At 50.2% G+C, this 26,273-nt stretch overlaps 9 protein-coding genes across 9 annotated transcripts; 4 read left to right on the top strand and 5 right to left on the bottom strand.

Annotated features, from left to right (window-relative positions):
- The first annotated feature begins 1,086 nt into the window (after positions 1 to 1,086).
- Positions 1,087 to 6,131, top strand: BDQ94DRAFT_34035 (pleiotropic drug resistance family ABC transporter). Its single transcript, XM_026775531.1, has 4 exons — positions 1,087 to 3,134; positions 3,195 to 4,124; positions 4,179 to 4,491; positions 4,546 to 6,131. The coding sequence occupies exons 1-4, from the start codon at positions 1,269 to 1,271 to the stop codon at positions 6,054 to 6,056; spliced, it is 4,620 nt and encodes a 1,539-aa protein (XP_026626250.1). The 5' UTR covers positions 1,087 to 1,268; the 3' UTR covers positions 6,057 to 6,131.
- An 828-nt stretch (positions 6,132 to 6,959) lies between these two features.
- Positions 6,960 to 9,726, bottom strand: BDQ94DRAFT_33992 (ferric reductase family protein). The gene has a single exon (XM_026775529.1). The coding sequence runs from the start codon at positions 9,347 to 9,349 to the stop codon at positions 7,490 to 7,492; it is 1,860 nt and encodes a 619-aa protein (XP_026626249.1). The 5' UTR covers positions 9,350 to 9,726; the 3' UTR covers positions 6,960 to 7,489.
- Positions 9,727 to 10,529: 803 nt separating this feature from the next.
- Positions 10,530 to 11,172, bottom strand: BDQ94DRAFT_143830 (uncharacterized protein). Its single transcript, XM_026766328.1, has one exon. It carries the CDS (start codon positions 10,925 to 10,927, stop codon positions 10,766 to 10,768), a length of 162 nt encoding a protein of 53 aa, XP_026626248.1. The 5' UTR covers positions 10,928 to 11,172; the 3' UTR covers positions 10,530 to 10,765.
- Positions 11,173 to 11,815: 643 nt separating this feature from the next.
- BDQ94DRAFT_143829 (putative 2-deoxy-D-gluconate 3-dehydrogenase) lies at positions 11,816 to 13,018 on the bottom strand. Its single transcript, XM_026766327.1, has 3 exons — positions 12,745 to 13,018; positions 12,437 to 12,652; positions 11,816 to 12,320 (listed from the first exon to the last, which is right to left on the bottom strand). Exons 1-3 carry the CDS (start codon positions 12,874 to 12,876, stop codon positions 11,871 to 11,873), a joined length of 798 nt encoding a protein of 265 aa, XP_026626247.1. The 5' UTR covers positions 12,877 to 13,018; the 3' UTR covers positions 11,816 to 11,870.
- A 1,294-nt stretch (positions 13,019 to 14,312) lies between these two features.
- BDQ94DRAFT_178753 (Zn(II)2Cys6 transcription factor) lies at positions 14,313 to 16,796 on the top strand (the record flags this gene model as incomplete). The annotated part of the gene is made up of 4 exons (XM_026773189.1): positions 14,313 to 14,499; positions 14,608 to 15,911; positions 15,962 to 16,284; positions 16,338 to 16,796. Exons 1-4 carry the CDS (start codon positions 14,366 to 14,368, stop codon positions 16,794 to 16,796), a joined length of 2,220 nt encoding a protein of 739 aa, XP_026626246.1. The 5' UTR covers positions 14,313 to 14,365.
- A 1,610-nt stretch (positions 16,797 to 18,406) lies between these two features.
- Positions 18,407 to 20,385, top strand: rpl17 (60S ribosomal protein uL22). The gene is made up of 4 exons (XM_026766326.1): positions 18,407 to 18,511; positions 18,840 to 19,053; positions 19,248 to 19,435; positions 19,504 to 20,385. The coding sequence occupies exons 1-4, from the start codon at positions 18,509 to 18,511 to the stop codon at positions 19,651 to 19,653; spliced, it is 555 nt and encodes a 184-aa protein (XP_026626245.1). The 5' UTR covers positions 18,407 to 18,508; the 3' UTR covers positions 19,654 to 20,385.
- Positions 20,386 to 20,550: 165 nt separating this feature from the next.
- On the top strand, positions 20,551 to 22,936 carry BDQ94DRAFT_143824 (VHS and GAT domain-containing protein). Its single transcript, XM_026766325.1, has 5 exons — positions 20,551 to 21,196; positions 21,262 to 21,326; positions 21,389 to 21,421; positions 21,517 to 21,900; positions 21,969 to 22,936. The coding sequence occupies exons 1-5, from the start codon at positions 21,160 to 21,162 to the stop codon at positions 22,725 to 22,727; spliced, it is 1,278 nt and encodes a 425-aa protein (XP_026626244.1). The 5' UTR covers positions 20,551 to 21,159; the 3' UTR covers positions 22,728 to 22,936.
- Positions 22,937 to 23,330: 394 nt separating this feature from the next.
- On the bottom strand, positions 23,331 to 24,717 carry BDQ94DRAFT_33929 (lytic polysaccharide monooxygenase). The gene has a single exon (XM_026775528.1). It carries the CDS (start codon positions 24,270 to 24,272, stop codon positions 23,379 to 23,381), a length of 894 nt encoding a protein of 297 aa, XP_026626243.1. The 5' UTR covers positions 24,273 to 24,717; the 3' UTR covers positions 23,331 to 23,378.
- BDQ94DRAFT_143822 (uncharacterized protein) lies at positions 23,660 to 24,717 on the bottom strand (the record flags this gene model as incomplete). Its single annotated transcript, XM_026766324.1, has 1 exon — positions 23,660 to 24,717. A coding segment is annotated over one exon (367 nt), but the record flags the coding sequence as incomplete, so codon positions are not given.
- Positions 24,718 to 26,273: the final 1,556 nt, after the last annotated feature.

The raw sequence follows: 26,273 nt of genomic DNA, 5'->3' as shown, positions 1-26,273 counted from the left end.
GCTTATTAGGGATCGGGATGAGTCTTACATTCGTGATTAACTATTGCGCGAAGGATCCGATCCTCTACGAATTGTTTCTGTGGTTGGTTGCTACGTAGCGTAAGCTTCTAGATAGGTCTATTTGTTGGGTTATTCTTTACTTTCTAGGTCGTAGTCTCAGGAATTCTTCCGAGAGACCTAACAATAGCTTGTGTGACGTGCGCGACATGTGACCCTTCACGTATCTTCATGCATGCAATCATCATACCTAATATTGCCTGAAGCATACTTGAGATTGCTGAAGTACACAACAATGTCCTTGATAGCGGTGAAAGTGAAAACTAAAGCAGCTAGAAATTCAACAGTGTGGTGATTGAGATCTCTGGTCAACCGTCAGGGTCTATATACCACCATGGCCAGTGACCGTTCAGATGTCAAGACTAAACACAGTAGATATAGATAGCCGGGAGCTCAGTAATTTCCGTCCCCAGATCATAGTCTCATCGGCCTTAAACAGGGGTATCGAGGTGGGTATTCCCGGGACCACCAGAAACTTTAGTATAGTACGGAGTAGTGCAAGGACACCTGAGCTTCGTAATGGAAGGCCTCGTTTAGCCTGCGTAAACGGCGTATTGTCGTATTGCCGCCGAAGGGAATACGCACGGAGAGGCCTACTTCAAGGTACCGAGAAAAAGGCCCACCACCGGCGCAGTCAATCCTGGGATCCGCCCGGATAACCTCTCGTTCCTGGCCCCGATTCGTCCAGAAGCCTCTCTTCAAAACTTTCACTATCTCAAGTCGCCATTCTGCGCTGCCTAAGACTGAAAACGGGGGGGAAGCCCAGACCTCTAAGACCCGCAATCGAAGTTTTTCCTGTCGCCCTTTCTCCTCTCTTATTTGCCGTTATTACTTTGCTATAATTTAGAGTGTTCAGTGTTACGGGGCACACGTCTTTTTGAGGGGGGCCCATTTTTAAGTAGTAGTTCCAGGTACACTACTTTTTATTGCTTAGCGGCTGCCACTTATTTCTTGACTGCTGCTATTGATCTATTATTCACCCCCTCCTCAGTTTCACCTGTCACTCTTTCTCTCGCCCTCCACGGAGGATATCTCCCCCCCCCTTTCATCTTTCCTGATATTCTCTACATCTAATATTATAATTCTGGATATCTCTCCTAATCGCCTTTTCTCTACACTTTCTTCTTTTCCTCTCTCTCCTCATACATCTCTCTCCTATGCTATTGGCATCCTCTCGTTGACCGGCTCAGTCTGAGACTGCGTGTCACACCATGTCGCTTCTAGGCACTATAAATCCTAATTTTAATCCCGGCCGTTCGGTGGAATCCCACGGCGCTCACGAGAACGAGAATGAAGGCGCTCAGGCTGAGAGAGCTGCTGCCGTGAACGAAGGAACTGAGCACTTGGTTCGCGAGGAGCACACGGTGTACACCACCCATCATGAAGAACATCATGCCAGTCTCTCGCCAGAATCTGGCAGATCCGAGAAGAAGGGAGCTGCGGGGGGCATGGATGGAAGCACCCTGAGCACTGCTGAAACCGCCATGGAGAAACGCGATTACAGCAGCGAGGACGCCGATGAAGACGAAGAGGAGAAAGCTGCCGAAGAGGAGGTTACTCGACTGGCACAGCAACTGACTCGTCAGTCTACACGGTTCTCTGTCAGCAACAATGCGGAAAACTCGTTTCTGGAGGTGAAGGACGACTCCACGCTCAACCCGCACAGCCCTAACTTCAAGGCAAAGCACTGGATGAAGAACTTGTTGGCACTTTCGTCTCGCGACCCGGAACGCTATCCCAAGCGCGAGGCGGGTGTCTCGTTCCAGAATCTCAGTATTCATGGTTTCGGTAGTCCTACCGATTACCAAAAGGATGTTTTCAACTCAGTGTTGCAGGTTGGTGCCCTTATGCGCAAGCTGACGGGTACTGGCAAGCAGAAGATTCAGATTCTGCGCGACTTCGATGGCCTTGTCAGGAGTGGTGAAATGCTGGTGGTCCTCGGTCGTCCTGGTAGTGGATGCTCTACCTTCTTGAAGACCCTCGCGGGTGAAATGAACGGTATCTACATGGATAAGGAGTCTGAATTGAATTACCAGGGTATCTCCGCCAAGCAGATGCGGAAGCAGTTCAAGGGCGAAGCTATCTATACTGCGGAAACCGATGTCCACTTCCCTCAACTGACCGTCGGCGACACATTGAAATTCGCCGCCCTCTCTCGCTGCCCACGGAACCGTTTTCCCGGAGTCTCGAAGGAACAGTATGCTACTCATATGCGCGACGCTGTAATGGCTATGCTTGGTCTTTCGCATACCATCAACACTCGTGTTGGTAACGATTTCGTCCGTGGTGTGAGTGGTGGTGAGCGGAAGCGTGTCAGTATTGCTGAAGCCACTCTTTGTGGAAGTCCTCTACAGTGCTGGGATAACAGTACTCGTGGTTTGGATAGTGCGAACGCACTTGAATTCTGCAAAACTCTGAACCTGATGACCAAATATGCTGGTGCAACAGTCGCTGTGGCCATCTATCAAGCCTCCCAGAGTGCTTATGATGTCTTCGACAAGGTGACTGTGTTGTATGAGGGCAGGCAGATCTACTTTGGTCCCACCGATGAGGCCAAGGAATTCTTCACCAACATGGGATTTGAGTGCCCTGAACGTCAGACCACCGCTGATTTCCTGACCTCCCTCACGAGCCCTGCTGAGCGCATTGTAAAGCCGGGCTACGAAGGGAAAGTTCCACGCACCCCTGACGAGTTCGCCGCCGCCTGGAAGAGCAGTGAGGCTTACAGCAAGTTGAAGAGACAAATCGCCGAGTACAACCAAGAATATGCAATTGGTGGAGAGTCGCTTGGCAAGTTCATCGAATCTCGCAAGGCCATGCAATCGAAGAACCAGCGCGTCAAGTCTCCCTACACCATCTCTCTCTACGAACAGGTCAAGCTCTGCTTGATTCGAGGTTTCCAGCGACTACAAGGTGATGCCAGTTTGACAATCTCCCAGTTGGTTGGAAACTTCATCATGGCCTTGATCATTGGAAGTGTCTTTTACAATTTGCAACCGGTGACTTCTAGTTTCTATTCCCGTGGTGCCCTTCTCTTCTTCGCCGTCTTGCTCAACGCCTTCTCCAGTGCTCTTGAGGTAAGACCAGGAATCCTTACGGCTTCGCATATAATTCAATGAGACTAACTGCAATAACAGATCTTAACCCTGTATGCCCAACGTCCGATTGTCGAAAAACAAGCCCGCTACGCCATGTATCACCCGTTCGCCGAAGCCATCGCATCCATGCTGTGTGACATGCCTTACAAAGTTGGAAATGCCATCATTTTCAACATTACCCTGTATTTCATGACCGGTCTTCGTCGCGAACCAGGCGCATTCTTCGTCTTCCTGTTGTTTTCCTTCGTGACGACCTTGACCATGTCCATGCTCTTCCGTACTATCGCCGCCTCTTCTCGCACTCTGTCCCAGGCTCTGGTGCCCGCCGCCATCCTCATCTTGGGTCTGGTTATCTACACTGGATTTACCATCCCTACGAGATACATGCTTGGCTGGTCGAGATGGATGAACTATATCAATCCCATTGCCTACGGATTCGAGAGCTTGATGGTTAACGAATTCCATCATCGGCAATTCCTGTGCTCTACATCGGAGCTGATTCCGAATTACTCGGGCGCTTCGATCGAGTATCAGATTTGTTCCACGGTTGGCGCTGTTGCCGGAGCCAAGTATGTCCAGGGTGATGACTACCTTCACAAGAGTTTCCAGTACTACGACAGCCACAAGTGGAGGAACTTGGGCATTATGTTCGCCTTCATGATCTTCTTCATGACCACCTATCTGCTTGCCACCGAGTTCATTTCGGAAGCCAAGTCCAAGGGTGAAGTGTTGCTTTTCCGCCGTGGCCAAGCCCCACCTTCTCTCGACGATGTTGAAACGGCCCATCACGTAGCCGCAAACGAGAAGACCGACCAATCTGGTGGCCAGTCGAGCGCTGCTATTCAGAGGCAGGAGGCCATTTTCCACTGGCAGGATGTGTGCTACGACATCAAGATCAAGGGCGAGCCCCGGCGCATTCTGGACCATGTCGATGGCTGGGTCAAGCCCGGAACCTGCACTGCTCTTATGGTAAGCCTTCCAAATAACTAATTAGTGTAATATTTAGACTGACTAACTTCGCAGGGTGTTTCTGGTGCTGGTAAAACGACTCTTCTGGACGTGCTCGCAACTCGTGTGACAATGGGTGTCGTAACTGGTGAGATGCTGGTTGACGGTCGCCCTCGGGACCAGTCCTTCCAGCGTAAGACTGGTTACGTTCAGCAACAAGATCTTCATCTCCACACCACCACTGTCCGGGAGGCTTTGCGCTTCAGCGCTATTCTTCGTCAGCCCGCCCATGTCAGTCGCCAGGAAAAGCTTGATTACGTTGAAGAGGTCATCAAGTTGCTTGGCATGGAAGCATACGCCGATGCTGTTGTTGGTGTTCCTGGTGAAGGTAATTGATTCTCACAAACCCTGGTGGTGTGCTACAAAACTAACTTCATCTTAGGTCTCAACGTCGAGCAGCGCAAGCGTCTTACTATCGGTGTTGAATTGGCAGCAAAGCCGCAACTACTTTTGTTCCTCGATGAGCCCACCTCCGGTCTTGACAGTCAAACCTCCTGGTCCATTCTCGATCTCATCGACACCCTGACCAAGCACGGTCAGGCCATCCTGTGCACGATCCACCAGCCCTCCGCTATGCTCTTCCAACGATTCGACCGCTTGTTGTTCCTCGCTAAGGGTGGTAAGACCGTTTACTTTGGTGAAATTGGTGAGAAGTCGTCGACTCTCGCTAGCTACTTCGAACGCAATGGTGCTCCGAAACTGCCTACTGAAGCCAACCCGGCTGAATGGATGCTTGAGGTTATTGGTGCTGCCCCTGGATCGCATAGTGATATTGACTGGCCCGCTGTCTGGCGCGAAAGCCCCGAACGTCAGGGTGTACTTGATCACCTTGCTGAGCTGAAGTCTACTCTCTCGCAAAAGCCGGTCGATACTAGCAAACAGGATCCTGGCGAGCTCAACGAATTTGCCGCACCCTTCTCTGTTCAATTGTGGGAATGTTTGATCCGTGTCTTCTCACAGTACTGGAGAACCCCTGTCTACATCTACTCCAAGATCGCGCTTTGCGTTCTGACATCGCTCTACATCGGTTTCTCCTTCTTCAAGGCGAAGAACAGTGCTCAAGGTCTCCAGAACCAGATGTTCAGTATTTTCATGCTGATGACCATCTTCGGTAACCTTGTTCAACAAATTCTTCCCAACTTCTGCACCCAGCGTTCGCTATACGAGGTTCGCGAGAGACCCTCCAAGGCCTACTCGTGGAAGGCTTTCATGGCCGCAAACATCATCGTCGAGCTTCCATGGAACGCGCTCATGAGTGTCATCATCTTTGTATGCTGGTACTACCCCATCGGTCTGTACCAGAATGCTGAACCCACCAACGCCGTCCACGAGCGCGGAGCTTTGATGTTCCTGTTGATCCTGTCTTTCCTCCTCTTTACCTCCACGTTCGCGCATATGATTATCGCTGGTATCGAACTCGCTGAAACCGGTGGTAACATTGCCAACTTGCTCTTCTCCCTGTGCCTGATCTTCTGTGGTGTTCTTGCCACACCTTCCCAACTTCCAGGCTTTTGGATCTTCATGTACCGTGTCTCGCCATTTACATACCTGGTATCAGGCATGTTAGCTACCGGTGTGTCCGGCACGACTGCCACCTGCGAAGCTGTCGAATACCTTCACTTCAGCCCTCCTCCTGACACCACCTGCCAGAGCTACATGTCCAACTACATCAGCACCCACGGCGGCTACCTTGAGAATCCGAACGCCACCTCCGACTGTTCCTTCTGCACGATCTCCAGCACAGACACCTATCTGGCCCAAGTGAACAGCTACTTCAGCGATGCATGGCGCAACTTCGGCCTGATGTGGGTCTACATTGTGTTCAACATCTTCGCTGCCGTGTTCATTTACTGGCTCGCTCGTGTGCCCAAGGGCCAGCGGACCAAGGCTTAAAAGTCTAAAATGTTTCGCTTTTTATTCCTTCTTGCTTTCATCTTTTTCTTTTCTTGAACATAAATTCTTGTTCTTGGTTACACTATCATGTACATTGGACATAATGCCTGTAAGATCCTACGTGAGATGGATACTTTGACATGTTTTGCTTAGAAGCGTTTGCTAGATCTCCTCATCTCTTGCTCATGATACACTATCTCACTCATCTCAACCTTTGTCTCCGCTTTTCAGCTTTCCACAACACACAGATGTATGTGGCGTATTGGCCCAAATAATAAATAGAACAACTGAAACCTCGCTCAGACTATTACACTTGCTCATATCCTTTAACACACTCACCGTCATGCTAGTCATTTAACTAGAACCCCTCCCCTCTTTCTCCCTATAGCAGCAAACAATGACCACTCAACCTCATCTGACGACCACCCCTCCCATCAACGTAGTACAAGATACCTTAACCCAACCATCCCCCTTCCACCCCACCTCGCCCCTACCCTGCTGCTATACATAAAAGACCAAAGACACGCGCCATAACTGACTCCCTCACCTCACCTAGCCAGTGCTTCCAACCATGATCATCATGTGATAGAATTATCTACTAGTATAATGTTACACATAGATATCCATGAGACTTTCGAACATGCAGAATATACGTCATCATGTATGATTACTTCTCCATTCTTTTAATTACTTCTTACACGATCATCATGTAAGGTTGAAAGCCGTAATACTATCGTGGTATGACAGATATCTTCGGTGCAGTGTCGGGTATGTGGGAGAGACTATCTGTTCGGTCGTGAGTACTAGTGAGAGAACTTGAAAATATTAAGTGAATTTACTATGCTTAATTGGTGTTAGTTTGGTGGATCTTCCTATTTACTTTAATTTTGGTTCTTTGACTTTGTTGGATTTATTACACCTTACTAGCGATGATCTAGACATGCATAATAATGGGCATGGACTTGGAAAAGGGAATCGACTGGATATAGATATTGCTATATTCGCTTCTGTTTGTGCGGGACCAGAATTAGGTCCTTGTGTAATGATATATGATCAGTTGTGCTTGTGCTAGACAATCTTTCTGAAGGATGGTTGTTGCATGTGGCCAGAGTGCGTGATGAATGTGCTTGGTGGGGGCTCAGATGCAGTCGCAAGGATATTAACACCTAAAAACGATGCCGCTGAAGGTGTGTTGCCTGAAAATTTCAAACAGAGCTAGCTAGGCTTTAAAGCATTTCGTACCATCGTGTAAATACCAACAGAGAACATTTGCCATGGGAAGTCGGACTAATAGAGGGGAAACTAAATGTACATCGGAAGTAAAGGTTTGAACGAAAGTAAAGAAAAGAAATTTTTGGAACAAGAATAGAAGGTTAGTAAAAGGAAAGGAACGAATATATCCCAAGGCAAAGGCAGTGATTTTGTATGGTGTGCTACCATGTAAAGGCTTCTTCGGCGAAATCGACGACAGCGCCCATTCCAATGTTGTTACGGGCAGCCGCACGCACCTCGTCTGCGAATGCACCGGGCCCGCAGACAGAGACTATGGTGGCACCCACACGTTGGGGAAGGGCCTCATTGAGAACCACGTCGGGACGACACCGACCCGGGAACATCTGGACGGTCGCACTGGGTGATACGATCTCACGACTGCTTTTTGGCTTGGACACGAAAAGTTTGATGGTAAGAATCTCGCGCCTCCCTGGAAGTCGAAGGATCTGGTCCATCCACTCCCGTACCCAGGCTAGATGTTCCGTACTACGTACAGACCAGACGAGATAGATCTTCTGGGTAGCCACGCGACCCTCTGAGGAACGTATGAGCAAGTCGCGGACGTATAGCATATGATGGGTAATGCCTGCACCGGCTGAGAAGAGTATAGCTGTGCCATAACTGCCCATGTTGCACGCATGGGACGCATAGGGTCCTTCAATGAGTCCTGAGGTGTAGAGTGTTTGTCCAGGCGAGGCCAGAGCCTTGTTGTACAACTTCCGTGTCATGCCTTGTCGAGCACCAACGATGAGAGAAACGGACGTGGGCTCCTTGGAGTCCCGCATATACTCATCCAAACTAGCAAGTGGCTGTTTTTCGAGAAGCGAAGGGTCGATGAGATCTTTCTCTGTTGTGGCAGGAACGGTCACAGAGCTGCTTGGGTCTACCCAAGCGACAGAAAATGGATGAGACATCCAAAACGAGACGCTCGGAATGTAGGCGTACACATGGCTTCCGGGGCTGATGCGCACACGCTTCGGCAAGTGGAAAGTCACTCTGCAGGCTTCACCAGGGAGGGCTTCGACGACAAGCCGCGTGGACCCTCTTCGGGGAGAGATGTTCAAGTACAGCAGTCGACAGAGGCGGGCTGTTCTTTCCAATAGCCAGAGGAGACCCAGCGCTATGATCCATGGCTTTTGCGGGAGATTGTCGAGATCCAGGTGCATCAACACACCAAGATAGGCCAGAAAAGCGGCGAGCTGGTGCAGATGCAAAAAGGTCTCATAGAAAGCATGCCGAATCGGGGATGGAGAGTGAAGACCCAGTGTGATCATGGAGCAAGTTCCCAGGAGGCCCCAGGTAAAGAAAGGTGTGGTACGTAAGCGTTCGAGCATGTCAGAGAAGCTGACCTCATCGCAAGCATTGACTGCCCATGCGCACGTGTGCACAACACTTTCAAGCACAACTATCCGGCCCAACCAACGATGAAGCAGATTGTAGGTGTCGAAACTCACATGCAACAAGGGAATAAGTGGATTGTTGCGACCGGCGAGGATGAAGAGGGGCACCATGTTCAAAACTGCCAAGGTTCCTGACCGTCCGCGAAGTTCAGCGACTAGAGCTGCCTTGACATTCGCATTGTAATCGAGTAGGGTGCAATAAGCGACCTGACTCGCCAAATACAACACAACTAGAATCACCTGGAATCTAGAAGGCAGTGTACCGACATTGATAGCGGATGAGAGTTGGATTTCTCGATTATGCCTCTTCCTGCCCAGGGGCGCATACAACAGATGCTTCTTGACGTTCGCCCAAAGGGAGGACACCTCAACGCTCCAAAAGGTCTGCTCCCTCCTGCTTGCCGTTAGAGAGGTGATTTGACGAAGATAGGCATGGCTGATCTGTGCGACACGTCCACAAAAGACAACCAGGGCGACGAATATCAAGGACGAAAAGATGATCCGTGAGAACAGCACATCCCGTGGGACATCAACACCGTTCAAGCCACGCGAATATTCATAGACGTAGGTGACATTGATCCCATAGCCTCGCGGGATGAGTCGATGGTGGGATTCATCCATTGATAGAGAGGTCTACGGCCCAGCGTAGCACGCAGTCGCTCAAGATGGAGAGACAGAGCGGACAGATCGGACAGATGTCAACAAAGCTGAGCGGGGGGCGATAAGAGCAGCAAATTCTTGAAAGCCACAATTTCCAATTATAATTCGGTTACGGTCCAGTATGACGCAGATACTGAATGGCTAGGGAACACCAAGAATGTGGGGAGAGGCGCGCTATGCCCAAGGGATCTCAAACGGCAAACCCCCACAGCAAGAGTAGCACGATCAAATTAAAATTGCTCTTGTGTGTGGTTTCGATATACAGACAACTCGAGGTGTCTTCCCTTCAAATAAATGCTCGTTGAAGCTGTCCTGATCAGGCGGAAGAGGTGATGATGTTGGTGAGACGGTATGCGCAAATGACCAAGGCGTTGTCACGAGCAATTGCAGCTAAAGGAGCCGAAGAATGTTGGAAACACGGTACAAGGTAGCGAATCTGACGAGTTGAATCTTGCAAGTCCTCCAACATTGAGTCATTACCAGCGTCATAAGTGCTGAGCCAGCCTTCGATCATCACTTACCTCCACTTCCCTACATGCATGATATAAGAAGAAAAATTCCAGGCAAGAGGACAGGGGACGCACAGCGTCGTAGAAAGAATCAGATAATTCAAACCGGGAAACCAAAAGTTCCCAAAGATAAGGTACTGTAAAAATTTGACGTCTAGTGTTGTAGTAAAGAAAGTAAATTGCCCACCCCCACGATGAATGACGTTTAGATGTAGCGAGATGTAACCAATGATCGACGGTAGCCGAACAAAGAGCGAAGACGGTCCACGCCCAAGAACACGAATGGCAATGTCTTGAAACAATAGACTGAATCGCTGAATGGACTGGCCACACAATGAAAGAACGGCCACCAGCCAGCTGGCTCAGAGAAGTGAATGTGTTGGTGGAAAATAGAAAGAACGAAATAAGGAACGAAGCACAACTTAGAATGTAAAGTTGAAGAAAGATCCCCTGTCACCCGAAGAAGATCCACGGCGCAGCAAGAAACTTTAAGCGAAAAGGAAAGTCCAGCGCGGATCATGCCTGAGATCATGCTGTAGGCCCAAGGGACCAATGACCCAGTCCACAAAACCTGCTAAAAAGCAATAATGGCGTGGTCCTGAAGGGGTGTTGCCATGAGCGCCGCCAAGCCTGGCCTCTGCGCTTGGTCCCGAACCTATCGAGTGGTCTCTACGGAGCAAAGCGCCCTGAAGGAAATGCATCGTTGTTTCTGATAGAGATAGCCAGCCCTTTGGGCTTGGCCGGTGTTTAGCGCTCTTGGCTCTCATCGGCCAACCGCGGAAACGGCCGCTTGCAGGAAGGCCGACCGAGGGCGTCAACGCAGGCCTTGTTTCCAATCCGCACCCTCTTACCACCTTTCAATCCCACCTCATGATGCTCCCCTTAGCCAGCCAATTGTACCAATTTCACCAGATAGCCGCTGCTGAAAATGATGTATTGGCCTTCGATCCAGATTCTGATGTTTCAGGTTCTGCAATTCGGACTGAAACGACCGTCCCGTATTGGCCGTGATTTGCATGCTAAGCTGCATCAACGGCCCACTGGAAATCCACCGACAACACTGCTGAAGGGTTAGCTATCATGAACCTGCAAAGGAGGAGCAAACGGTAGACTGGGTGTTCCTGTCATCTTTGCTTGAACCCATGGTGAAACAAGGCCATCCATGAACCTCAAGTGGGAGGTGGATTAAGAAAGACAAGAGAAGGTGGGTTTGGCGATAAGGAGATTAGTTGCCTAGGGAAGTCACATGGCGGTCACGGGTCTGGTCCCTAGTCTGTCCCTGTTAATCTATTTTGGTGTCAGTCTATTACTCTACCTTTTCTCCCATTGCCTGCCCACCCTTCTGGATCCTGGGTCCCTGGCGGACCTGCTTCATTATTTTCGGAAGAATTTTCCTCAATTTCTATTATCTTGGTGGGGGTCTTGGTAACGGAGGAGACTATTTCCAGCTTTTACAACCCTTCCAGGTGTCAGCGGTTCCCCTTGAATCGGTCATTCCATCCGGAGTTTCAATTAGATAATTCCTTTGTGCTCCGCTGGCGCCTATTATAGAAGGCTAGCAGAGATAACCAGTCTATGGCGATAAACGAGTTTCACTTAATATATCCAGTGCAGCTGCTAGTCTGGTATGACAGACTAAGGCAAAAATGACCTGATAATAGCATCCTTCACATATTGATTACAAAACGCTGAATCTCGCGTGGTGTGAAAGCAGATGTTTTACATCGTTGCTGTATGTTCCTTCTATCACTTTCAGCCAGACCCCTAGCACAGCAAGGGTAAAAGATGCAGAAAAAAAAAAAAAAAAAAAAAAAAAAAACCAGAAAAAAAAAAAAAAAAAAAAAAAAAAAAAAAAAAAAAAAAAAAAAAACAAAAAAAAAAAAAAAAGAAAAAAAAAAAAAAAAAAAAAATAAAAAAAGTCAGGAGAAAAACGGACGAAAAGAGAACAGTGAAATTTGTCGCCACAAGACTTTTCACCGTCCCATCCAACCGCCATCAACGGTGATAATTTCGCCTGAGACATAGCTACTCGCTTGGCTTGCCAAGAACACTATCACGCCCTTGAAGTCCTCTGGCTTGCCCCATCTGCCTGCCGGGATTCTAGCCATGATACCAGCATTGCGGTTGGAATCGTTAATCAGGGCAGTGTTCATATCTGTGGCGATGTATCCAGGAGCAATTGCATTGACGTTGATACCCTTGGCCACCCATTCGTTGGAGAGGGCCTTCGTCAGTTGCGCGACACCTCCCTTTGACGCTGCGTATGCAGGTACCGTGATACCTCCCTGGAAGGTGAGGAGCGATGCGACATTGATGATAGCTCCACGACGACCTGTTGGAAACTCTGACTCATCTCGCGCCAACAAGTATGCACCGAACTCTCGACATAACGTAAATACGGACGTCAAATTGACTTGGATAACCTATGTAAATCAATAGTTAGTATACTAGTCTTCAGCTCCACTTCAGGAGAAGGAGAGGTCCAAAAATAGAGAGGGGTAAATAGGTGGCTGAAATAGGAGTGTCATTCTACACCTACCTCATCCCAATCTTCGTCCGGGAACTTTTCACTGGGGTGTCTCCGTTGAATTCCGGCGCAGTTGAGTAGGATCTCTGGCTTGAGGCCTTGACTGGTCAGAGCTGGAATGACACCCTTGATCGATTCCCGATTCGACAACTCTGCCACGTGGATCCAAGCTTTCTTGCCAATGCGATTGACGATCTCATCGCGAGTCGATGTGTTCGACTCGTCTCTCTACTCGCAGACCGTTAGTTCCAGACAACGTTTCGTCATGGCTCCCCTCTCATTTCCGTGGGCGCCAATGGGGAGGTCGCGGCTGTGCGCACCTGAATCAAGATGATATCGGCACCAGCTTCTGCAAGGGCAAAAGCCATTGCCTGCCCAATGCCCCTAGTTCCTCCTGTCACGATGGCGGTCTTGCCGCTGAGGGAAAATAGCGACGCAACTGCTGCCGACATTGTAATTGTTTCGCGCTTAGACGGTTACTAAGAATAGTTATTGCTGTCAAGTGTCCTTTCGGTTCTCAGAGTATTAAATCGTTGGAGATGTATTTTGCTGTGCAGCTCAGCGAGGGGGAGATTCTTCAGAATTCTCTTGCCACCAAATCAATAATCAATGACACCCAGTCATCCTTACTGTCCTGCTAATAATAAATAGCTGTCCCTGTCCCTCCGCGCGCGGGGCAGCAGCGACTATTTCCTTTTTGGGGTAATTACATTGCCGACAAGCTGCTTCAAACGCCGACGCCCCGCATTCGGCTATTGAACTTTCCTCGGGGATGCTCCGATTTGCGTTTTGTATGGTAACTCGTACAAACTACATCTCAAGGAGTTGGGGGTGCTTTGAGAATGCTGGTCATTCTGGCAAAGGCACGGAATAATCCGGAAAATCATCTTTGCTAATGCAGTATCCCAGCAAAGTGTATGTCGTCATGCATTGAGCATTTCCGTAGTTGTGGGAGCTGTGTGGCCATTTTAGATGGTTGTCTGTGCAAGCATCGTTACCTTGCATCTCAACATCCAATAGGCGGGTCAGTAAAGCAATTTAATCGTTCTCACTGATAGCTCTTAAGGATCTGATAAGCTAGATGGCTGCAGTATTCCAAGGGCTAATGGTCTGGAATTCAGTAGTCCTCGCATATGCGTTATTCAGATATTAGATGAATCCCTCATATGATGGCCTACTGTAGGCTTTCTATATATTCATGTAATCGCCACCGGACTCGAGGCACTGCAGCAGATCTCCAGCGAGATTTTGTGCTAGTCCAACATAATCGACGCTCAAGGCTCTTGATTAATACCGACAGCAGCGTTTGAACTATTTCTAAATACTGAATTAAGCTTAATCCCTTCGTCAAGATCAACAGCTGCCCAGCCTTGTATAGTGGAAGCCTTGGATTGCCGACTCGATGAATACCCGTATGTATGGGCTGAGTAATACCAGACCATTCCTTGGCCGTGGGTCAGGAAAAACGCAATGCTCACAAGTCTACAGCGTTAACAAATCCTTCCCCCCGCTGCCTGGCGCTTCTCGACTGCTGAGTCGATGATCTGGAGTTACGAGGCGGACGATTACTTAGTGCGCAATTTGTACAGACTTGCTGGTGTCTTAAAGAACAGCTGTGTGGGGAAGCCACGAGCGCCCGTCCCAAGCTCGACTTACCCCAACAATCATATAGGAGCTGTTCGGAGTCGAACAACATCCCCGAGCTTTCTTTTACACCACTCCGCCCAGGATTCAACCTTGTTTCTTAGCATCAGGAGGGAAACATTCCCGACCATTCGTTCCCTGTACTTCCCATCTTTGCAAGCAAAAATCGCTGGTGGGAATTTCTCACGCGTCCCGCTCTCAAAAGCCGGTCTGCCAGCACTGCTGGGATGAGATGCCGCATTGACATCCTATCACCTGACGTTGTGAGCTGAAGAGACTAATGTGCTATATGCAGCGATGGAGCAAGACGACCAATCTCCGCAAGTCGACGGGACCCCGACGTCAAGAGCCAAAGCCCGTTCAGATCATCTAATGAAACGCGTGTCACGAGCATGTCTACATTGTAGACAGCGCAAGTCCAAATGCGACCTGTAAGTCCTGACTGCGACAGACTTGCCTTTTCTTTTTTTCCCACGTTATTTTGGTTCACTTTGTCTGCCCGTCGGCGATCTTGGGAGGCTAATTACAACGTAACACAGGGATAGCAGTGGCAGCCCAGGAGTCCCACCATGTCAGCGGTGTATCAGGGATAACCGTGAATGTGTCCTAGGCAGTTCCAATCGAGGGGGGCGGCGAATTCGCAAGAATAAAATAAAAAATTTCACCCCGGACAGCAATTCTTCTGTGCGAAGGGATTCCGTCATTGAGGCACCAAGTCCGTCCAATTCAGAGACTCGTCAAACGGCGTCTAGCTCTTACCCTGGGCCTGTTGTCTTTCTACCACCTGATCCGCCGACCGCAACTTCAATATCTGTTGACGATGAAGACGAAGCTTCTATCGGCGATGTTCCCCGCAATCCTTCTGATGCCTGGCAGTGTCTAACAGGCATTGCAAAGAGAGGTACAGAAGACCCGAGCTCCGAAACGGGCGTCGATCCCCTGCGCACAGGACCCGGTGGATTCTCATCATACACGACGCTTCAAGACAGTTCAGTTACTGGGTTCCAGTCGAATAGTGGCATCAAAGCGTACAGGCTAGTGCAATCACGGTCACTAGATCCGGGAACGGTATGGCAGCTAGTGATTCGCTACGCTGAACACTTTCATCCGTACCTTCCTTTGGTGCCACGAAAATACTTTGATCGCAGCGCACTAGATGCATTTGCTAATAACGAGAAGCATCTGCTTACTGCCGTCCTTACAATTGCTTCGAAGGATCTAGCCGAACGGCCGGAGATCCACGAGTACTGTTCTAAATACATGCATGAGCTGATATCTGGAATTGCTGCTGGAGCTGATTGCGATGTTGAGGCCGTGGAGGCTCTCCTTATTCTGGCTGAATGGGAACCCCAAGGCCTCCGACCGCGCATCGAACGTGTGGGCCGTGGGGAAGAGGATCGAGCTGCCTGGATGCATGTAGGGCTCGCCTTGCGATCTGGTTGGTTCCTTGGCCTAGACAGGACATCATTTAGAGGCGATTCTTCTGGGGACGCGGAGACTGAAGCTCGTAGGCGTCTAGCATGGACGAGCTGCTACGTATCGGACCGATTGATATCTGTCCGTATTGGACGCGCTTTCTGGTCTCGCGGACCGGGCCCAATGACTGGCCTTGTCAGCCAAGACTTTCCGTCCTTGCAACCAGCTAGAGACGGTGACGAGGATTATGCGAAAATATTCCAGGCTACTCTGGATCTTACACAGCTTTACGGAAATGTTCACGATGTGCTCTATTCTGGCATGCGTACGAGCAACCAAATGATGCTCATGGGCGACTATGTCAAGTACGTGGATGATTTTCGCCTTGCAATCTTACGATGGAAGTCCATCTGGGGATCCTTGTCCTGTAAGTCCCAGCCTTGACGAAGTTTGGCCTAAATGACTGACATTTCGCAGGCTCACCGCCAATGAAAGCCACGTTACAGCTGTCCTACGAATACCTGAGGCTATACACGAACGCCTTCGCCTTTCAGGCAGCAATATCTCAATCGCTTGTGTCCAAGATCAGGAATGATGACAAGGCTCAAAGAGATCATCTGCGAGCAACGTTCAACAATGTAGCCTCGATGCAGGATGCTCGATTCATCTATGAATCGGTTGATGCCGCAAAAACATACCTGACCATCCTCGTGGATGTGGTTCACCCGGAGAAGCATCTTCATTTTATGCCGTTGAGGTATTACTTATACGGGATTTATGCCGCCGTATTCCTGTACAAGGTAACTTCCTCTATGTACCAACGATATTTTGGTGAACTAACCGTGCATTCCAGGCACGTTCATTTGGTGTAATGTCTCATTTAGAGGAGCTGAAGGTGCGGGACCTCGTAACGCGGACCACCGAGGTGCTGAGGAGAGCAAGCGCTGGATCTGATGATATAGGATCGCGTTACTCCCGACTCCTAGAGCTCCTCTGGAAACAGAAGCCGATGGCAGCAACTTCACCAGCCGGTACACATCATAGTGGAGATGTCTTGATGCAGAGTAACAGCGCATTATCGCATCATTTATCCGATCAAAGTAGCTACGTGCACTTCAGCCCCGCAAATGATTTTTCGTGGCTGGATCTTGAAGCCGTTGGAGATTATGTCTCTGGAGATCAAATCTCAGGAGCCAACACACTTGCATTGGATACTTTCCAGAACCAGGACATCTTCCAGGCGGGACAGGACCGATCCCAGACATGGCAGGTTCCATGGTCTGGCGACATGAGCAGTAGCCTGCTCTTCTGATTATCATGCCTCGCGAAAGGGAGCGAAACCGAATTACTGCTTTTACCCCCGCCCATTGAAGCATTCCGTGCTTTTCTGTCGACTCTGGTAAGAGACCCCACGGGTGCGGGGCTGTGGGGGGCGCCGGCATGGTGCCGACGTGAGGTTACCCTTCACATCGCTCGCATCAAAGCATGGCCATGAAGGGTGATACTGCTTGTCTGGTATGCCAGTGGTCCAATTACGCTTCTGTTGACCTAGCTAATATGTCTAGGCAGGGATCGCCTGTGGACCGATGACATTGACTACGCGACTGATCGCTGCTCATACGGATGCCATTGGTGAGGGAGAGAAGCCTGTGTTCAAGGTATACGGACAGCTGAGCTGCATGAATCGCTACAATATTTCTAGCTTACATATGCTAGTATTGTGGGGGAAATAGCCATCAATTGTGGCATATACCTCGATTATGGGTGCGACAACTGTTAGCCGGGTGGGCAGCATATGGAGTCCCTCTTAGTTGCCTCACCAAGCACGTGCTGTAAGGCGGACATGGTGCCTTACGCTTAGGCATACCATAAGATGACACCAAAGTTGGGAAGGTCTTTTCTTGCTGGGAGGACTCGCGATCCCGAGGGGTTGTCAATACTTGGAGTTTATATCCACGATTTCTGAGCAATGGCCGGCTTTTGAAGCCAGCTGCTGAGAGAAATACTGGAGGGTGCAGGATTTGACGAGCAGATGCAGTTGCATGCAGCACCACTTCTCAGTTCGCCGCTAAACTCTATTTATCTACTACTTAGCAGCCCTGCTCTCCCAAGCATGGAATGGCATAGTTTGATGCTGATAGTCTTACATGTCGGAGCCCGTGGTGCTGGGAAGAGTCCTTGGGAAAACTTGAAGCGCCATAGTATGCTTAATATTCCAGTGAAGCCGATCCTGGGGCTGCTCAAAGTCTACCAACTATACCAGTCATATCAGCATTCTGCCTGTCAAACGTGGGGAAGGCGGGCATTCTCCGCATCGGGATTTGAGGCCGAGCGTCGATAGCCGACAGCGAACCAGAAAGAGTCATGCCAGTCTCTTCACAGCTAGAAAGGGATACGGAGCTATTTTTTTTTTCATCTCATTGACACTGGCTTGAGGCTTCATGATATATATTAAGACATAACGCCAATGACGAAAACAGATGTCGTCTGCATGTTTGTGCTGATATCAGTTCTCAACTACTTATCAGTTGCCGAAAATATTGACCAGTTGGTGAAGGGGTTGGTTTCGCATGGGACTGATCTATGCAACCCAGATAGGTTTAGCGTCTGCTTTTAGGAGAACATAATTCGATTAGGGAATGCAACGAAACCAAAACTACCAGCACCTCACTTATTAGAGATAAGTCTATAAGAGAATATTACATTCAACGTAGATAGCTTTGAGTTACCAAGAATAAGTATCGCGACACTTGTAACGCCATCGATCGACGAAATTGACATCGAAGCAGACAATGAAGTTCCTGCGGACCGAAAGCTAAAGGGCATTACTGCCGGGCGGTGAGAGCGACACCTACCCCAAGCCGCCTAGTGTTAGGGCTCCGATACCCTAGGCGGGCGCCAAGAGCGAAAAAGCGCACCACAACGAGCGAGCCTCGCGATCTCAAGTTCCAGCGGCCGACGACAGGAAAACGACAAAACTTCTCACCCGACATCGAGGACCACCCGCTCGGCAACCACATCAAGATGGTGAGTGCTATATTCGCGTTTGATGCTATCGGTGGAAAATGGACATGTCAAAAAAGCAAGGGAACAATATCCTGAAAGAAAGAACCGCTGCCCAACCTTTCGTTGTACCGGAATCCCTATCTATCATTTTCGATCCTGCGTTTTGGCCGTTGAAGGAGAAAAAAAAAGACTTCATACCGAACGATTTCCGACCTTCCCCTGCTATGATGAACTTCCGTCCACCGATATGCTATTTTATATGGAATTGTGTGCTTGGAAAGAGGATATGAATGACATGCGAGGGATTGAATGAATGGTCTTGCTGATTGTTGGATTTTGTCGCCATCAGGTCCGTTACGCTGCTCAGGAGATTCCGGCCGCTAAGAGCGCCCGTGCCCGGGGCTCTTACCTGCGTGTCAGCTTCAAGAACACCCGTGAGACCGCTCAGGCCATCAACGGCATGAAGCTGCAGCGCGCCCTTACCTTCCTCAACAACGTCACCGAAAAGGCTGAGGCTGTCCCCATGCGTCGGTACGCTGGCAGCACCGGTCGCTGCGCTCAGGGTGAGTGGATGTGTTTTTCTACGTTGAAGATTTTGGAAAAGAGACGGAAGTGAAAACAACGGATCGACAAATGAACCGACATGGGCAGAATGTTTAGGGATGAAGAGGCTGGATGGATACGTTTTTTTGGAGGATATGGCAAAAATCAAACTTTTTTGGCAAACGAAGACGCTGACCGTCTTCTTTCTTTCTAGGCAAGCAGTGGGGTGTCAGCAAGGCTCGTTGGCCCGTCAAGTCCGCCGAGTTCCTTCTCGACCTCCTGAAGAACGCTGAGGCCAACGCCGACACCAAGGGTCTCGACACCGGCAACCTCGTTGTCAAGCACATCCAGGTCAACCAGGCTCCCAAGGGCCGCCGCCGCACCTACCGTGCTCACGGTCGTGTATGTTGAAGCCGGAATCCGAGACATCCCTCCGTCACGAATCCCCGCAAAACTAACAATTCGATTAGATCAACCCCTACATGACCAACCCCTGCCACATCGAGCTCATCCTTACTGAGGGTGAGGAGACCGTCGCCAAGGGTCCCGCTGTCAAGGAGGTCCGCCTCAGCTCCCGCCAGCGTGGTGCTCAGCTCCGCCGTGCTCTCATTGAGGCATAAGCGGTGTGTGGGTGTCGGGGGAAGTGTGAAGTGGTCAGAAACTGAATGGGAATGCCGGAGTTTGCTGTTGTACGGATCCAATACCTGGTCACGGAAGGAATACAAAAGAAATTATTACTTTTTTGACAAATGGAAAAAATTCGAAACCACCCGGCGAGAATGATGATGGTGATGATGATGGTTTCTCTTATGCTCTATGCAGAGACAACATCTTTCCTTTAGACATTGATCTCGTTTCACCCCCCGGAGATTCGGTTCGACTGGATAATTTTCCTCTGCAGCCCCTGGTCATGAGCTGTGGCGGCTGGTTAAGGAGTCCAGGAAAAATATTCCTTCATTATAGTGGATACTACATGGATGGCGTGCATCGGTACGGCTGGCTTCGGACATTCTCCCTACTTCAGGACACTTTTGCGAGCGTTTAATTCATGATGGGATACGGAATTCATTTTTCTTTCATGAAGTTGTAAAGAAGAAGGATGGGAGTCATCAGCCCTGCCAGTCGAACAGGATCGATCTACCACCGTAGGATGATAAGACTCCGTAGTACTAGTAGAAATTGGCTACTTTGCCAGCCCGTCATAGGTCTGTCTGGTCTCTGACATGACAAGAGTCTCCAGGGCCCTACGCTGTGCTTCTGTAACAGTCAACTGCGCCACAGCTGCTAGACCCTCTGATCTGCAGGCTGCAGCGTGCGAACAGGCATCCTCCAACTCCAACTCCATCTCCCCCGTCAGCAGGTTGCAGATAGGCAGGTCAGAGGGGAGGGAAATCTGGCTCAGCCAAGCGTGGCTGTGTGTGACATCAACCGTCTCAGGCTCCAATCGGCCCTTGCGAACAGACCATCAGCCAAAGCTTTCCCGTGTCGCTGGATTCCTGTCCAATGCGGCCTTCTCCCCCCCGGCGAGGCATTCGCATCCCCATGACGACAGGAAACTATGCTTAACCGACAGTTAAGACCAACCCGCATACGTAGTTGTGTACGGTTGGTTGCGCTGACAGTGCGGGATGTACGCATGGCAGACTCTTGGTAGGTAGTCAAGCAGGCATCAAGATTCGTAGACAGACGTGGGTCAGTGTGTCTGTCAAGTGGGATCAATGTTCTGTTGGCTGTCTACTTAAACTTCCCTACTGTGATTGTGTCAACAGGCGACGCAGTTCTGGATCGTCCCAAGAAACGCAAAGAAGAGCGCTTGCGTGTCGCCGACAAAGCAACATTGCCACCAGATCGGCTGCTTCGAACATTAAACAAAACAAAAGAGGTTTCGGGGCGATGGATAGACTCTTATTCTTGACTAAAACTTAAGTTTAGTTCAAGGACCCTCCGCTGCTTTTGCTCCCCGCGGCGCTTAAACCGGCCCTGCGAGGCTGCGACAACCTTTTTAGTCTCGTTTGCTTGACGGCCCCTTTCTCCTACTTAAATTTTTCGCCAACCCCATTCCTATCGTCTGTGCCTTGCGTTCTATCCAATTTCTACACAGACGTGGTAGGTTGCGATAAGTCATCATGAAGCGCATCTTCAATTCCTTCAGCAGGCGATCCAGTGAGTTGCTCTCCCACCCGTTGCTGATCGGCATGCGACGGTAACAACGCTGACCTCAGGAACAGGTCCCGCGCGCGACTCCCCTTCGTACCCCGAGGACTCTCCTGAGAGTATCATACTAAGAGAAGTGGTTCGTATTGATTCAGAATCGTCATTTGAGCTTGTCCAACTAACCACATCTGTCGTTCATAGACCGCGTTCTGCGAATCGGGTCCCAACAGCGCCGTATGTCCCACACCTGCGGACCCCCCCTCCCCCTTCCATAATCGCCTCATTCCCCGCCTGCTTAATAGCGACCATACTTACAATGGCATATCCAGAATGGAGACGAGTTCGTTCATCTTCCCGCCATCGTTGAAAGCGCCGAATCCAGCCCCAACGCCGCCCGGGAAGCCGCCCTTCGCATCTCCAAGCTGTTGTCCAATCCCGCCAAAACTCGGAGCAATGTTCAGTACAATGCGATCATGCTCATGCGCATCCTCATCGACAACCCAGGGCATACTTTTTCGCGGAACATCGACGTCAAATTCGTGGCGACTGTGAAGGACCTCTTCCGTAACGGGCGGGATATGAACGTACACACCTTCTTGCGGGACACTTTGGATACTTTGGAAATGCAACGGTCATGGGACGAGGATCTCGCACTGCTCCTGGGGATGTGGAGTAAGGAGAAGGACAAGTATGCTTCCAAGAATTCGGGTAATGTACGTGGACCAGTCATCCATCTTCTCGTTTATAGCATCGCCAAGCTAATTCTCTAAAACCGCTACAGCCCGGCTTGACACAACCCCTGGTACAGCCATACCGACAAACCCCGAATTACTACAACGCCCCCAGTCAGGACCAGCATGGCGGGCTCCCGCAGCCCGAAGAACTCTCCGCACGCATCTCCGAGGCCAAGACATCCGCGAAGCTCCTCATTCAATTCGTCCAATCCACGCCGCCGGCCGAGATGCTCGAGAACGAACTCATCAAAGAATTCTCCGACCGGTGTCGCACCGCCTCCCGCATCATTCAGAACTATATCCACTCCACGAATCCCGCTCCAGACGAGGATACCCTCGTCACCTTGATCGAAACCAACGACGAACTGTCCGTCGCCCTGTCCAAGCACCAGCATGCCTTGCTCCAGGCGCGTCGCGCCCAGGGACAATCCGGCAGCCAGTCGCCTGCATCGTCCAGTCAGGCCTCGTCATCTGGCGCCGTGCAACCACCAGTCCCGGCAGCAGGAGCTTCTGCGCCGCCGGTTCCGCCTCGGAACCAAACGCAGAGCCCGCTATCATCAGGCTCTTCCTCGACCGCTCCGGTCCTTCCGCGCACGTATAGCAACGGCGCAGGCCGGTTCGAGTACCGCTCGGAGGATTACCAGGTGCAGAACCCATTTGCTGATACTAGCGCTACTACTGCTGCGGGTACTGCACCTCTGGCTCCTGCGGGACATGGTGATGAGCATCAGGCTCGCGCGGAGGGGTCGTCTGCCGACTGGTGGGCGGAGGGACAGCAGCAGCGACCGGTACAGCAGCATTATTGATTATACTGCATTGATTGATTGATTGTATTGACTGTAGGATGGTGCTTTCTGATGATGATTATTGTTTGACTTTTGATGTATCGATACCTTTTGTGATACCTCTACCGCGCAGTGGATTTAATGCTAGATGTACTTGCATGATACTGATGGTGTGTGTGTGTGTGTGTGTGTGTGTGTGTGTGTGTGTGTGTGTGTGTGTGTGTGTGTGTAGACATAATCTTGTTGCTGTAAGAGCACAGGTAGGTATGTATGTCAACGGGCATTATACTAGTGGACTATCGTAGTGAGATGAAGCTTAGTGGGGTAACGCTTCCTACTACTTGGTACTATAGTGTTGGAACTGTTGTCTCGCAGCGAGTTCAGTATACCATACAATTCACCAATCCCAAACCAACAAAAAGACAAACGAGCCATATACTAATCCTACTCATATAGAACCACCCTTTTAGAGGGTTAGTTTACGCTCACCAGCAACAAACAGGAGAGTTGAGGTCCATCAAGCTTGGCGACTCCAATTTTGGTTGATTTTCTACTATCCTACTACTCTAATTCACTCAGCTACAGTAAGGCAAGGAAAGTCCAGTATACAGGCACATCTATTCACACCACTTCTATCTAACAGCAACTAAGTACTATACACACCGCACCACCTTAGTTGGCGTACTTGAGGAGAGCCTTAAGCAGGCTAGCAACCCAGGTGAGCTGCTCCTCAGCGGTACCATCAGTGGGGATGGAGACGCCGGAGGAGGCGGCAGCAGCAGCGCTGGAGGCAGCAACGGGAGCGACGGTAGCGCTCTGCTTCACGCTAGTAGCGAGGGTAGTAGGGACGCTGGAGGAAGCGGGAGCGACGTTGTTGGCGGTGCTAGGGGTAGTGACAGCGGCGGCAGCAGCAGTGGTGGTAGGCTGGCTGGCAGCGACGGAGGAAGAAGAAGAAGAAGAGGAAGAAGAAGACGAAGAAGAGCCAGAACCGCCGACAGTGAAGTCAATGCAAGACTCGTAAGTCTGGTCAATGGAAGCAGCGTTCCACCACCACTGGAGGACACAGGCACCGCCCTCGGTACACTTGTCACCGAGGTCATCGGGGATGGTGACGCTGAAGCTGGTCTCGTTCTTGGTGACACCGGTAGAGGTGGAGGCGTAGACGCTCCAGTAGATCAGGGGAGAGCCGATGACGGTGTTGGAGGCAGTGTCAACGACGGAGACGTTGGCGGTACCGGTGTGAGGAGCGCGGATGTCGACGGTGAAGTCGACGGTCTCACCGGCCGTGTACGAGTAGACGTTGTCCTTGTTGTCGGCGTACTTGTAACCCTTGCAGAGCCAGATGTCACAGGCATCGGCGTTGTAGTCGCTTTGGCCGGAGGCGATCTGAAGTTCACCCTGGACGTTGCCGTAGTTGTCGGCCTCCTGGTTGTTGTACACCTGCTGGCCACAGGCCTTCTCCATGGCGCTACCGGGCATACGAGCCTGGGGGGAGGTGACGAAACCGTGACCCTGGGCCAGGGAGACGAGCCCGGCGAGGGCGAGGATGGAACCAGCCTGCTTCATTTTGGTGGATTGGAAAGGTTTTTTTCTAGGAGAATAGAAAGATAGTGAAAGAGTCTGGTATACCGGTATACCAGATGGTTATTCTTCAAGGAATGGAAGTTGATGAGTTTTGGTTGGAAAGAATGTGACGGTCACAGACCGGGGAAAGAGAATGTGGGAAAGAGAAAGGATGAATTGAAACTTAGACAAGCCTGTGTGCTGAAGGAAAGAAAACAAGAGCAGAATGAGGGCGACGAGAGGCCGTTCTATATAGGCGTTGAAGCCAGCCGGCGGGTTCTGGGCCTGAACAAAGCTCTCCATCATGATCGATCGTGAAACGGTTCTAGCATCACCGAGAGGGCCCTCCAAAAACCCTGAAGATAATAATGACAGGGGAGTCACTCCACCAGGGACTGGAGACTGACTGGACTGGCTCAAGCGCTGGCAGCAGCGCAGAGGTTTCATCTTGAGGGGCGTTGAAACGGCGGGTGGAGTTGAATTCAGGGCCGGCGGATTGACCGGGATGCTTGGCATTGCCCGGGTTTCAGCTTCATTAACGCCGCGCCTGTTGACTGCCAACCATCGCTCTCCCTTTTCTCGGTGACCCTCCGGCTTTGGTTTTTTTTTTTTTCTCTGTTCGGTATCTACTATCTAGACTGTCTGCTGGCTTTCCTCTTCCTTCCTTCATTTCCGAAATGGCCCCGTCATAACTGGATCTACTCCCCAATTAGACTCGGGCCAAGGTTCGGGATCCATCCGGAACGGCGCCAATCAAGCCATGGCACCAGTCGGGACTCAATTTACTCCCGACAAGCATCAGCCCTGGCGTTATAGCAGTGGCAGCATTGAGGATGGTGTTCTGCTTGACTCGGACGTTGTCCACCCGCATGTCTTGCCTGGTTCATTCATCTCATACCTTTCAGTCCTCAGGTCTTCCTCCACTATTCCTAGCAGGGAAAGGAGCTGTGCATATCTCCTACTGGAGCTGCTCCAACCAGGATGAGGATTTTTCCAAACAGTCCCCCCGCCTTCCCCTTGCTGACAAGCAAAATTATTGACAAGTCTTGGATGTCTCTCTTCATCTTGCAAAGTGCCAAGTGTGAAAGGTTTCTCGTCTGCCTCTTCATCTAGCGTACTGCTCGTCATTCAACAGTGCTATCTTTTGGTCCTGCTAAATGACATTCATGAGTTAGTAGATATGATTTCCTCTACTGTGGCCAGTCCCTAGAGGAAACAGCAAAGACTACGATGACCCACAGATGTCTTGAGGGACATTTGATCAATCCAATCCGCCAGTGCCCCAATTGGGACCGGACGATATTGAGAACTGCAAATCCCAAACACTGTCCTTCATGTCGACCTCACACTACACCGGACGATTATAACGACCCGTTGGTACTCTTCTACCATCAGGAGCGATTGTCTTCTGCCAGTTATAACACTCCACTCGGAAGAGAGGGATCGGAAAGATTCCTGGCTTGATATCCTTACAAGTCCAGAGGAATGCAGATACGTATCCAGCTGCTGCCACAAAGCCAATCGTTGGGAATATAGGACACATCAGATTGTGCTAACACTCGGAGATAATCACAGCTACATTAACCTCCAGTCAAGCAAATAGCCCCAACTCCTTCCCAGCTGCACCGCGGAGTCAATGTAGCCCTACCCTCCAATGAAAAAAAAAGCCCCCTACGAAAAGTCAACGAACGTTCACCAAACACCACACACACACACAAACATTACTGCGAAGAATAGCAGGGCAAGGACTGCTGTCTCTCACCCATTGATACCTTTTGGTCCCTCAAGAGTTCATCCGCTTCTCCCACGCCACTCTCATCTGTAGAATTCCGACGATGCAACAAATAATATATGGAAATATCAGCAGCACAACTATCCTACAATACCTTTACATCATCATCACCATAATCTCTCACACAATAGGAAAGAATACTATATTGTTACCGGCCAAACCATCTCAAAATAGATCAACAGACTAACCTAACAAATACTCGCAAGAGATTA

Source organism: Aspergillus welwitschiae (assembly GCF_003344945.1).
Source record: "Aspergillus welwitschiae strain CBS 139.54b unplaced genomic scaffold BDQ94scaffold_16, whole genome shotgun sequence".
Taxonomy (NCBI): domain Eukaryota; kingdom Fungi; phylum Ascomycota; class Eurotiomycetes; order Eurotiales; family Aspergillaceae; genus Aspergillus; species Aspergillus welwitschiae.
Note: the sequence above shows the minus strand (reverse complement) of the source record. Positions and strands in the feature narration are given on the sequence as shown.